Consider the following 13,491-nt stretch of genomic DNA (forward strand, 5'->3'; position numbering starts at 1 on the left):
AGAGTTGAGCTGTGCTTGACATAATACGGGTGAACGATGTCCAGGCCTCCATGTTAAACTGGTTATGACGTTTATTAAAAACACCAATGTAGTACACACAAACCTGCACACAATCACCTAAGGATACAACCCCCCCCCCCCACCAGCCACCCACCCACCCTGCCTCAGGTGATTTCCCAGAGGAGCTGAAGGAGCTGGGAGCTGTTGACATGTCCTCTTTTTCAGCAGCTGGGTCGTAGCTCCGGTATGATTATCACAGCCCACCTGAGGAAGTGTTTAGGGGGTTACGGCCGTCAGCACATTCAGCAATTAAAAGTGGGCAAGGGAAGCAGGGGCGATGCTGGCATTGCTAATTTACACCAAGCAAACCAGCTGTCCGGATCACAAAACATGCAAACACATTACGCCAATGTAAACGTTGTTCTTTTCCGTTGCAATACACCTTGGACTGCACATTTCTGGAGGATTCCTCAAAAGGAAAATCCACCCAGACAAAAATCCATACTAAAAAAAACAGCTCTACCGAACATTTCAGGAACTATTTTGTTGTCTATTTTTTTGTTCTCCTTACACAGAACTGGCCAAACCACAACTTTGCTGCAAGATTCAGCAATTCAAATGCAAACGTACAACAGGACAAAAAGCAAGACAGCCATATGATCCCAGGTTGATTAGAAAACTATTTAATGTTGCTCTTAGTCCGGATACAAGCCTGTCACGCTCTGTGTCACAGTCCCATTTCTGGCATCTAATGCTCATAAAGTTGCACACAAAACATAATCTGAACCCACGAGAGGGAAGTTGAATTGCTCAGCAACAACACTCACAAATATGTCAGCACAGTTGCAATACAGCCTCCAGCCATTCCTTTTAAATATTGGCCTGTGAATATTCAAATCATCATACTGTCAAAGCCAACCAACCAAAACGGAAACTGGTTTTCTCTTTGCTGAGCAGACTCCATGCAGACTCCACCAATTCATTAGTGGAGGTTAAGAACAAAAGTGGAGACGCTGCAGTCATTTGTTGCATGTCCTTCATGTTTTCGCTCTTTTTCAAAACAGGTGCAGCGCTGGAGAGTCAGTTCATTTTGAAGTCATCCTTTGGTGGTATCAAACAATGTTCAGCCAGTAAATTCAAAGGAACGATTCAGCACCCGTCCTCATGAATGAGGGATTAAACTGAGGGTAAAGTGAGCACCACTTGAGGCGGACATGAAGCCGTCTCTTGTTTTAATTAGACGCCATGACAGCAGTGAAAACCATGTTTGGGGCTTAAAACAGAGAGAGCCTGAGTTACCTTCAGCTGAATGAGGTCATTTCACAAAATCACAACTGTTATTATCATTCGTTATTGCTACAGTCATGCTGTCTATGCTGACCGGTCAACACCCAAATCATGTTCACCATGGCAGCAACAAACCATTGCTCCGGCATTCTTATTGTTTAATCATTTTGTCAACAATATAATACAAACACACAAAAAAAAACACTCACATTTGAGAAGCTAGAACCAGCAAATGTTTGGCATTTTTGCTTGATCAATGACTTAAATGAATAATCAATAATCAGAGTTGTTGATGATTCATTTTCAGCCCATTGATTAATCAATTAATCATTCCAGCACTAGACCACCACCCCCCACCCCCGGCCCCGGCCCCAGCCCCAGCCCCAGCCCCATGTTTGTGGAACAGAGAGGGGAAACCTGTGATCAGACCAGACACCCCCGTGTGTCACTGGACTACTGAGCAAACTAAAAACTGGGTCGCCTTGAGGGGTCCCTGGTGAGACCCCGGGCCCCAGCTTGAGAGACACTACAGTTAAATGCGGTTGCAGTTGTTGCCCATCGTCGGGTATGAGGCAACAGTATTTTACTACAGGTGCGTGACACACAGTGCGGTGGCACATTATCGGCGTGCATTTCAGTGCAGCTTCTGGTTCCATGGTGCAAAGTGCGTGCCCGCGCGCGCGAGAGTGTGTGTGTGAGTGTGTGTGTGTGTGTGTGTGTGTGTAAAGTGGTTAAAATCCCGCGCAGCTGCAGGGGATTCAGTCTCCTTCTGAGCAAACTGAACAACAATAAAACATGTGCAGCGCGATCCCTCTGCATAGAGCATGTTCTGCTTTACTTCCCCGTGTTTACACAGCACCGAGCACCCCCCCCCCCCCCCAGCCACGGCGGCGCGCGAACACGGACACTTGACAACGAGGTGACCTGAAAAGTTTCACTTACCCAAATGAGCGCTCGGGCGTGTTCCAGCCACAGGGATCCAGAGGGATGTCCCGTTCGGACGCGCGGCGCCTGTTTGATTCACTCTTGCTCGGAGCCGATTATCGCTGCAGCCTCACAGGGGAGGAGGAGTTGGGGGGGGGGCGCGTCACACGGGCGTCTGTGGCTGCATGTGCGGCGGGATCAGCTGCTGACCTGAGATGCGTCCCATGTTTCACACCCTCTCTTCCGGAAAACACGGAGAGCCCAGCCCGCGCCACCCTCCCCTTGTCTACAGCGAGGCCAGAGGGGGAAGACACCCAGCGGCTGGATGTGTGCACCGCCCGCAGCTGGCTGCCGTTGCACCACTGCGATGTGCGCGCAGCGGCAGAGGGGATGCTCACTAACACTTTGAGAGCGCTTTGTTGCACGTCGACAGCACACGGATAACCCCAACTTTTATTATTCGACATGAGGTGAAACCACGGGTCCTAAGATCCGCCCTGTTCCCACCGCATGACCACCAGCGTGCCAGTAGTCGCTGCGCTATTAAATGCTACACCATCGCAGTGGGTTACAGGAGGAAATACGCTGCGTTGTAACGTGCAGGGAATTAGACTGCACGTTGTATAACCACCGGGACCACATGTGGTAGTTTTCTATACTGCTCCTCCAGGAAAGATTGGATTTACCGGACAGTGAATTCATGCTGCAAAAGCGCAGCTAGCGCCCCTACCGGCCATTTGGACGTAGTTCATTTCCCAAATTGACAAAATTCAAATGAACGCCTCAGTTCAGATAAGCAGAGCGGTCATCTCTGACTGCAGAGGGTAACAGTCTAATTACCGACTGCACTGGAGGCTTCTGAACATGTCGTAGGCAATAAGTGCATCAAAATCAATTAAATTCCCAGTAGGAACGTTTAACCTTTTATGTCCCCCAAGGGATCTCTGCAGAGCAGTGGCCCTATACTACACTCACGTTCAGGGGGAAATACAGTTCCACTTCACAGCTGCCCCGTGAATTATTATGCTGTGGTCTCCAGCTGTTAGACACAGAGCAGCCGGATAACGGAGATTGGATTTAGAGAGAAATTAAAAATAAAAAAAAGGCCCTCACGTTGCTGGCTGAGACAGTCTTGTCCATGTGAGAGTATGAAGCTCATTTTGTGTGACATTAGATATTAGATAGCAACATTTACTGCAGCCTCCTGTTGAGTCTCTCGTGGAACGTGAAAGTTCAGGCAAATATTGTCGGAGTAGGAGTCTATTGATATTCAATAGAACTCTAAGAAGACACACAAGGAAGTGCTCCGGTCATCATTGTCTGCCACCTGAAGGCAACTATATCCGGTTATAAACGAAACGCACAGCATGTCCCTTTACTTGCGGCCTTATGTCCCACCCTGGATGAAGAGGACTAAGCGTAAGAGTAATGAATGAATGAATGATCTCACTTATATAGCGCTTTTCAACCTTCACGGTTCCCAAAGCGCTTTACAGCTAAGTCTCATTCACCCATTCACTCACACATTCACACACCAATGGCGACCGAGCTGCCATGCAAGGTGCTGGTCTCCATCGGGAGCAACTTAGGGTTCAGTGTCTTGCTCAAGGACACTTCGACATGACGGGGGCAGCCGGGGATCGAACCCCCAACCCGCTCTAACCAACTTCACCTCCCGTGCGACAGTGCTAACCACTGCGCCACCATGCCCTTTAATGCGTGTTCTCATTTTCACACTGGATCTTGTCTCAGCTGTATGACAGCAGAGACGGATCACCGAGAGGAGACACAGGACTATGTCATCAAGTCCACAGGGTGATAACTTGAGGACATATTATGATCTCCTGCACGGCACATAATTGATGGCATGTAGTTCAAACATCCACACTCTGTTCGGAGAAGGCTAGTGTGAGGAGGGGCTGTGTGCCAGTAGTAGTGCTGACAATTCTAACATGCCTGTGTCACCATGATTCAGTCTCTCTGTGTTTCATAATGCCACAGAAGTCACTACCCCCCCCCCCCCCCCCTTAACACCAAGAACCACCACCCTCCTTCCGAATGCTCTGATTGTGTGTTAATTGAGTCGATGTTTCAGTATGATTTTGAATAATCTAACTAACATATACTGGACCTGCAATCTGTTCATGAGCACTTAGACTTCAATAGTGGAGGAGAAAGTATTCTGATCATTTACTTCAATAACTGTAATTAAAATACTGCATTGAAAATGTACATATATGGTATGTAAGTATAATCAGGAAAATGTACTTAAAGTATGGAAAGTACTCAATGCAGAAAATGACCCGTGTGACTCTTACAGTGTTACATATCATATCATATCACATCATTCGATTATTATTAAATAGCATTTACAGTTTTATTTGGATGAGGTGGAGCTAATTTTATTGAATTATTTTTATTTACTTTTTATTTATTGTTTTGTATCTTAAAACAAAACGGAACATTTTTTTGTATTTCATACTATTCACTGATTGATTGTTTGGTTTGTAAAACTTCAGGAAATGGTGAGAAATGCCCGTCACAATTACCCAGAACACCTTCACATTGTTTGTTTTGTCCAACCGATAGATGGGCAAAACAAATAAAGGTCAATCGACAAAATAACTGCAAGAAAAAGCGGCAAATTCCGCGCTTGAGAGGCTGGAACCATTAAATGTTTGGCTTTTTTGCATGAAAAATGATTTAAAGGATTATCAGAATAGCTGCCAATTCATTTTCTAATTGATTAATTGACAAAGCTTTTCATCTCTAACAGCATATTCTGTTCAGTAGTTTAATCTTGTTTTATTTGTAAAGTAACCAGTAACTACTGTAGCTGTCAAATTGTGTAGTGCAGTACTTACTTACAATACTTATACAAGTACCTTATTTTGTACTTGTGCCTACAGTCATTGGAATCACTGCGCAGTATATCCGACTGTTATCAGCTGTGAAACTGCAGTAAGTGGTCCACCAGACAGACAGTGGTTCTCGTAGGTGCTGCAGCCTCTGAGAGTACTCTCCCTTCCCTGTCGCAGCCGTGGGGGAAGTTCATTGCAAGTTCATTTAGTTTCTTGGCAACAGCCTCAGCCTCAGAGCACAACACTGGCTGACACCATGGGATAAGGGGCAGAATGTCCTCCCTCTCAGCACAGTCTACCCCCAAACTGAAATTATTTTCCAGCCTTTTCGGTCTCAAGGCGATTCTCTAGACGTGTGTCCTCACAGGGCTCGCTGCACAGCCAGCAGCCTACTGCTCCTTCTTATGTGAGTCATAGTGCAAACCATCCGCCACACAGCCTTGTATGTGCATAGTTAGGCCGACCACATAGTCTAATGCAGGCATGGTGCATGACCAGATCATTATCAAAGATCTGTGACTCCTGCTTGCGTTAGAACTTTCCCAGTGGTGACGTTGTTAATGACATCTTGTGTGAGAGTCTATGATGAAAACTTAAAAGTTATTTCTGTGTTGTTGTTTTTTTTTACAAAGGTAAAACAATTCATATCTAATAGGAGCAGTGGTCAGTTTCGTTTGTCCCCAGTGGGTTGTTATTTCACCTGCACAAAGTCCAGCTTTTCTCTCATGTTTTATCAGCGTTTCATCAATGTTTTTTATCTCAGTATCAATGTAGAAACACGTTGCTGTGACTTTAACAGAGCACCCAGTGCCATTAGAGGAAGTTTTGCACCCTGTTATTGCAATGTAAACTCAACGCAAAGAGACAGAGAGTCCGCTTCAGCTAAAATGTAGACAAAAAGAACCTATTCTATTCCAACACCTTTGTCCACGTGTGTGCCCTTTCCATGAGTTCATCACTCTGTCAAGTTTTCTCCGCTGCTATCCTTGCCAGGCCGGTGTGTTTGTGTGTGTTTCACTGGGACGGAGCCCCTGCTGACTCATCCCAATCCTGCGTCCCTCTGAGGGTCAGGGTGGAAATACTGATACTAATGAGACCTTCCTCTATTTTCCCTGCAGCCCCTGGGATCCCACCTTCACTCCAGGAAGTTCCCCTGGAGAGGGGAGGCTCCCCTGGAGAGGGTGTGTGTCATTTCCACATGTGAGATCTGAGGAAGCATGACAAGACAAAGTATTTATGGTTGCGTGGTAATTGGTAGTCAGACAGGCGGGCGTAGGTGTGTGTCATTGTGTTTAGGCAGCCGTTTAAAACATCTGAAGGTTCAGAGTGGCGAAGAACAAAAACAACAGTGTTATTGGTAAGATTCATTTCCTCCACCTCAGCAGATCTGACTGTACTGGCAGTGTGAGCTCAAGACAAAAGCAGGGTCGGACTTCATTACACAACAAAACCAGTTCACACTTCCTCTTCTTGGGAAGGATGGGCACATATAAAACATCCTGACATGACCATATAGCAGGGTGGTGTAACATCTCCCCCTGCTGGTTCAAAAGGTTCAATGCCAGTGGTTGAGGAAGCAAACAGAACATTTATTTAAAGGTCCCATATTTTGCTCATTTTCAGCTCTATATTTTTATTCTGGGACTCCACTAGAGTAGCTTTGCATGATTCACAGTTCAAAAAACTCTTTATTTATCTTCTACTGGTCTTTCATGCAGCCCCTCAGTTCACCGTCTGTCTGAAACGAGCCGTTTTAGACAAACTGAACCACCTCCAAAAACTTGAAGAGTCGTCCTGAGCAGAGGTCCAATAACTCAGACAAGCTGAGCGGGTGGATGAGCGTCCCTGTACTTGGTGGGTGGTGCTGTGTCTGGAGCAGATGACCTGCTGGGGGGCGTGGCTGAGTACTGTGACTGTATAGTCGTGACATCACAACCTTCAATCAGGAAAATGTACTGTAAATGTAAAAGTAAAAGTACTCAATACAAAATGTCCCCTGTGACTGTTTTACTATCAGCAAATCTTCACATTTGAGGAGCTGGAACCATGAAATGTTTTTACATGAGAAATAACAATTATCAAAATAGTTGCCAATTCATTTTCTGTCAATTGACTGATTAATTGACTAATTGTTTCAGCTGTAAACTGTTTTAATTGATTTATTTCTGGTTCTTTACACAGCTATCACAAAGAAAGCATGGTTTTCAAAACACACCTAACACAAGTGCAGACTCTGAGTCTGTGCATGTAAAGTCACATGTAAAGGGCATGTACCAGGTCGGTTATCTCGTGAGCTGGTGTGTTCATAACCTTCATCTTAACACTGGAAAAACGAAGAGATGGCCACAGACTTCAGGAGAGAGCGAGAAACCTGCCGGGAAACCTGTTGAACGTGTGACAGTTCGGCACTTTAATCTCTGCAAACCTTAAATGGGAAAGCAACGTTCACAAAATGGTAAAGTTGCCTCATCTGAGATAATATTTTCTGCGGGAGCTCAGACATTTGGAGTTGGAGGATCAGCTGTAGAAAGTGTGCTAAATTTCTCCACCACAGTGTGGTTTGGTAGTCTGACTATACTGTAAGAAATGCATTAGAGAAAATACTTAAGAAATGACTGGCCACTCCCGACAGCCTCTCTCTTCACTGAATACAGTTGGCTTCCCTAAAAGGCTCTGAACATCTCTGTTAGAGATGACTCCTCTCTTTGAGGAAATATCCTCTGGGAGGAAAGAGGCGGCTCGGTTTTAAATCGGAGCCCTTTAGAAGAAGCACATTCCCCGAGGCTGTTCGCCTCTTGAATGGTAAGCCTCTGGCACTTTAAGGTACAGTTTTTATGCCCGTCTTTGTAATTATCTATGGTACTTTGCATATTTGAACACGTTTCACTCATTCGACTTCTGATTTGCAAACCTCTTGCACTTTTAGCTCATCTTTTATATTTATGGTACTTTGTGAAATGTAACTTGTTCTAATGTATATGGTGGTGTGTGTAATGTTGCCCTGTGGCACTATGAGCTGAGCTCATCAAATCCTAATGTTTGTTGTATTGGCAATAAAGTTAACTCAAATCAAACCCAACTCAACTAATCTAGTGTGTCTGAGCAGGCAGAATGTTACAGCTGGTGTGGTCTGATGTAAATGAAAGGCCAGATATGGAGCAGTAAACTGACTGCCTTGAATATTTAAATATTATTTTCAGTTCTGTTTATCACCACTGATTGTGCTGGCTGCCATCTTGAATAAAGACATTTCTGTCACAGTATTTTCCTTTTTCACACCAGTAGGTGATTTTGTTGATCGTATGAATAGTTTTTTGTGTCAATACAGATGTTAGCCCAATGCTAGTTTGTACCCCTTCGGACAAGTCATATATTATTTTCTACTTTTCTGTATTTCACGTACTATTTTTCACTGCAGTAGTCTCTATTGTTTCATTTTGGGATGATTTATGCGAGTCATGTCTTACATTTGATATTCATGCGTGTCTTTGGATGGAAAGGACATGTTTAGGAGTATCAGACAGCATCATCCAGCTCTTCTCTGATTTGTCCAGTCTGAGAGTGGATTGACTCTCAATCATGTGTCTAAATATTACTTGTCCTGCTTTGTGATGCTTATTTGACGATGCCTGACGGAGATGTCTTAGCTGCCAGCTAATTTAATTGAACAGATTTTGGATCTATCAGCACGGTGTGCAGATCTTTTGTCCAGCAGCTGTAGAAGTGTTTTGATGCTCTACACTGTCATTAATAGTTTTAAGAACACAACACCTTTTGAAGCATGCACTTGCTGTTTTGCAAATGGAAACAGTTTTGGTGTGTCACTTATTCTCAAAACTAGGTCTTGTGTTTCAAACACTGCATTAAAATAATTGAGAAGAACTGAAACTTGCATTTGGCCGAGATCTTTTTACTGTTTGCATTCAGCCTGGAGGTGAGTCCAGGGAAAGGGTAAGTTTAGAGAAAAACTTCCCCACTTCCCCTCTGAATGGAGTTTTGTTTTGGGTTCCTTAAATCATTGAAAAAATAACATCATTGGGACTATTTCTTCTGTATAAGGGTTAAAACCTTATTTTTAAGATGGTACATGAACAAAGAACACAACCTCTGAATAAATAACAAGATAAATTATCTTTATTTCCACGTCTTTGTCATTTATAAAATTATGTGTCCACAATTAATATTAACAAGGCAATACAGAGAATCCTTTTAATTTCTCAGAGGTGGAACTCGGGCTCTAGAGACGGTTTATTTGTCTACACAGACAGAGAAAAAGGGAACTGTTGGTCAGATGTTAATGATATGAACCTGATCACACCTTCACTCTTAGTAAAAGGTGTTCTCTTTTGTTTTGTTTTTACAGCTGGTAGAGGACTTAGCGTACCATGCTGGAAGAGTTGTCAGACCCGAAAGGATTGTCACGGGTCTCTAGAGCCTGCGTCCACACCAAGCCCTTCAATGTACAGTCAGAAAACTTCATAACCCAGGATTCATCACTGCTTATCGCTCAGTGTAAACCAGACACAGTTCATTCACAAATTCTTTAACATTCTCACACCGGGTAACTATCACTGAAATGATCAGCGTCACCATCATCATCATCATCATCATCATCATCATCATCATCATCATTAATTAGCGTAAGCATGATTCTTGTCTATCTTAAACATGATAACGTTGTATTCTTTTCCCTACAGTAAAAGACACAAAACCCCAGCAACTGTAAAAACCAAACGGGAACAATGAAGAAACAACCTTTCTATTCTACAAAACAAAAAAACAAAACAAAAAGAATGAGATCCTTAGATACCATGTGCTCAAAGAAAAATAAAAAAATGGCTTCTCGCAAGTCTGTCTGTTGTTGGTAAGTAGGTTTCATTGATGTAAGTTATCAAAAAATTAAATATTATATACTGTATAGGTTATTATTACAGTAACAAGGTTCCATGCGATCATATTCTCATCTTCTGTACAGAGTTGAGGATTCAGTAGTAAATAACAAGGCTATACAGACCTATAGTGCCTGGTGGCCAGAGTGCCAGCATGTTACAAAGCCATGGAGACCAGGGACAGGGACAGGGACAGGTGGTCTGCTGGTCTGGACAGAGGTGCCACATTCTCATGATGGTGGGAAAAAAAAAAAACTTAATAAAGGGCTGAAGACATCGCTGAACATAAGGGTGGTTTTATTTTATTATAATCAAAATCAAGCCATTATTTACTTGAGACAAAATCCAGAAAATGATAGGGAATACTCCACCCTTAAATCTCCTCATGTCTTCATAGGTCATCAGGCTATGGTGTTCAGGAGTTCTTTTGTGCCTGGTGATGTGTTTTAATACTATTTTTAAGTCTACTTTCCCTCAATTTGCTTCATCAACTTCTACTTCAATTAGTGATTTTCTACTGTACATTTCCAAAAGTGACCCCAGAGAGCATGTGGAGCTGGAAATATCTGGAGTCGATGATGTCATGCCATCTCAGTTTGGCTAGTTATCCCCCGGAGTAAGAAAAAAAAATATCACCAAGCAACAAAATAGATGAATACAACCACCTACAGTCCCTGTAAGCAATAGCAGATGGGTGACTGATGTTGAAGTGTTTAAAGATGGATTTTCCTTTAGATTCTAAACCATGCTCTATGTAACAGAAATGTGCAGAAATCGGGTCTGGAAGCAAGAAAAGGAAGGAAAAAGAGGAAAGACCTGCGCGTGTGTCAACAACTCCCTGTTAATTTCATTAAATTCATTCGAAGCAACTGGCACAAAGTTTTTGATCCAGCACCTTTACAAAGTTTTTTTTTTTTTTTTTTTCTTTTTGAATGTGCATGCTCTCCTCTATTCTACGTGGAATCAACAAGAGACCAAACACACCGCTGACCCGGTCCTCAAAGCACCAGGACCCAACACAAAAACCCATAATTAAGACTTAAAGACACAATCCAAACCCCGTGGGTTCATTCAGTCAAATACATTACTATCTAGTCATTATAAAACAATATCCAAGTGAGTCGCTAAAGCATCGAGAGAGCAGGAGGAGCTGAGGGAGCAGCGCACAAAGCACAACAAAAAGGGGTCTCCTATTAAACATGCCTTAGACCAGGTGGACATTCAGAGTCTTTTAAGACCTCGAGTGATCACAACGAATATCACTGTCAGGGCACGTATGAGCGAGAGTGCTGGCGGTGGGTGAAAGGGTAATTAAAGGCTAGCAGGAACACATTCATTTCGACCACATATTCAATGTGGAGGTGCAGTGGGCTGTATAAGGCATGGATGTTAAATGTGCTTAATATAAATGATTCGTGAGCAGGTGAGACAATCAAGCAGTTTAGTTGCCAATCCTTAACTTACTTTAAACTACGTCATCTGTGCGATTCAACGACTGAAAAGCCTATCGAGTCAAATTAGACAAATTCATTTAAATAAGGCTAAACGCACGCGCAGCTTAGCGCTGGTGCAGGGTTAGGAATAACTGAATACATTAAAAAGGTAAATCAACAACGTGATGCTCTGAGACAAATATTCTGGAGCTTCATCCTCTTCAGATCTACCTTTAATTTAGATATTTGACAGCTAACACTCCAACGGCAGCACAGCAGATGGACATTAAAGTGAGGCTTAACACGACCAGCTGAGTGTACTGGTGGCGGACAACTACTCTACTGATATGCTGGTTTGGTTGCTGTTTGACATTTATTATTTATTTGATTTTTTTTTATTTTTTTTATCTTTACCAAGTCTGTGAGCTGACCTCAGCTCCTCGAATTAAGAGCCGAAGGAAGCGGCCAAGCAGCGTAAAGCTATTCACACCTTTTAGGTGGGGCGACATCTCCACACCCCCGACTCAAGAGCCAGATAACGTCCCGACCCCGGGCCCACAGCTGCCTCCTCGACAGAGAGCACGAAAGAGAGACAGAGAGAGAGAGAGAGAGAGAGAGAGAGCAAGACAGGCAAAAGGAGAGTAGTTCTGCATAAAACACGATCAACAGGAGTTGGACCTTGTATGTGCGGCAAGCGTGAAGACGAGGAGTGACTGAAGGAGCAGCGCTGTGACAAACTGGCCAGAGATACGATTGTGTTGTGCTGAGAAGGCCGTGCTCCTGCAGAGCTGGCTGGAATTCAGTGCCCGTAGTGTGGGTAGCAGAAGCCTGGGCAGTACCTCCAGATTAATGTTTTTGTGGACACACACAGGTACGATGGCTCTCTACTCTGGTCATGCCGCCTCCAGAGCCGGCTGTTTTCACCTTTCCACATTCTTGCTGATGCTCTTCCTTTGCCAGTGTGATTCCACCAGTCTCTTCTCCACGGTAGGCCTCTCAATCTCTCTTTCGGTCTCTGTGTTAATATCCCACCCTCCCCTCCCCTCCCACCCCCTCCCCTCCCCTCCCATCCCACCCAGTATTATCAACCTCTGTTCCCCTGTCCTCCCTCTCCTTCCCTCCTCAAAGTCCAGTTACCGCACCACTAAGTTTGTACTGTACAGTCAGAAAACCAATGAGCAGAAATCTTTAAAAAGCAGAGCCCTGGGCAGTTTTTTTTTTTCTGCAGTTGTTTCTCGCTCTCGCAACTATAAAGACAGGCCTGCATCTGCCCGTTCACACACACACACACACACACACAGAGCTCGTTCACTCACACACTCGTACAAAGCCATGCTCGCAGGAACACACATGCTCTCCTTCTTGCACACTCGTTCTCATGCAAGCCCTGCTCATCTCTTGTGGTGGTTTGTTGGACATGCAGGGGTGGGGAATGAGGACAGGGGAGAAAAGGTTCCTAGCTCATAAAGGGAAGAGGGTAGGCGTGTGTCTAAGTGTGTGAGTGTGTTGAGGGAGAGGTCTTATTTCAGCTGCCATCTCCTCCGATATTTCTTCTCCTCATCACCTGCCGGGGATAAAGAAAAACAAAAAAAAAAACACACATCATTTAGAATACACAGTAACTAGTGCGATCTGTCTAAAGCTGCGAGTTTCTACTGGAGAGAGAAGAAGGCATGAAGAGGTTGGAAATAGAGTACCTTTTGACAGAAGGTGAGATAAAAAGAATTTAGGCTGAATTAGAAATGCAGGAGAGAAAAAAGAGCAGAAGAGACTTGTCAGTAAAATCAGATTTTCAAGAAGAATCATTTGTATGGGCTGGTTCATTGGAAAAGTGGACCAACAGTCATCAACATACCTTCTAGATGGTTCCTGGACATATATTTCAGTGCCTCATCCAGGAGGATGACCGGGATGGAAATCTTCAGGACCATGATCCACTGGCACCAGCGCAGAGGGGTCACCTGGAAGATCAACTGAAGGACAGAGGAAAGGAAAAAGTCGCAAATTCTTCTAATAATGGATCTGATGGTAGACAGAGGTGCAGTAGACACTGTGCCATGAAGCCTTTTACAAGATGCTTTGTAACTCTTTTCCACT

General features: G+C 43.9%; 1 protein-coding gene across 1 annotated transcript in view; it reads right to left on the reverse strand.

Annotated features, from left to right (window-relative positions):
* Positions 1–12,739: 12,739 nt before the first annotated feature.
* The window catches only part of atp2a3 (ATPase sarcoplasmic/endoplasmic reticulum Ca2+ transporting 3), a 38,498-nt gene continuing 37,746 nt past the window's right edge, over positions 12,740–13,491 (reverse strand). Inside the window, exons 20-21 of the mRNA XM_070917401.1 lie at positions 13,250–13,367; positions 12,740–12,958 (exon numbers count right to left, since the gene is read on the reverse strand). Of these exons, the coding sequence (XP_070773502.1) occupies positions 12,915–12,958; positions 13,250–13,367 (162 nt within the window). The 3' untranslated portion in view covers positions 12,740–12,914. The remainder of the gene's footprint in view (positions 12,959–13,249; positions 13,368–13,491) is intronic.

This window comes from Enoplosus armatus, chromosome 13 (genome assembly GCF_043641665.1).
Source record: "Enoplosus armatus isolate fEnoArm2 chromosome 13, fEnoArm2.hap1, whole genome shotgun sequence".
NCBI classification, from domain to species: Eukaryota; Metazoa; Chordata; class Actinopteri; order Centrarchiformes; family Enoplosidae; genus Enoplosus; species Enoplosus armatus.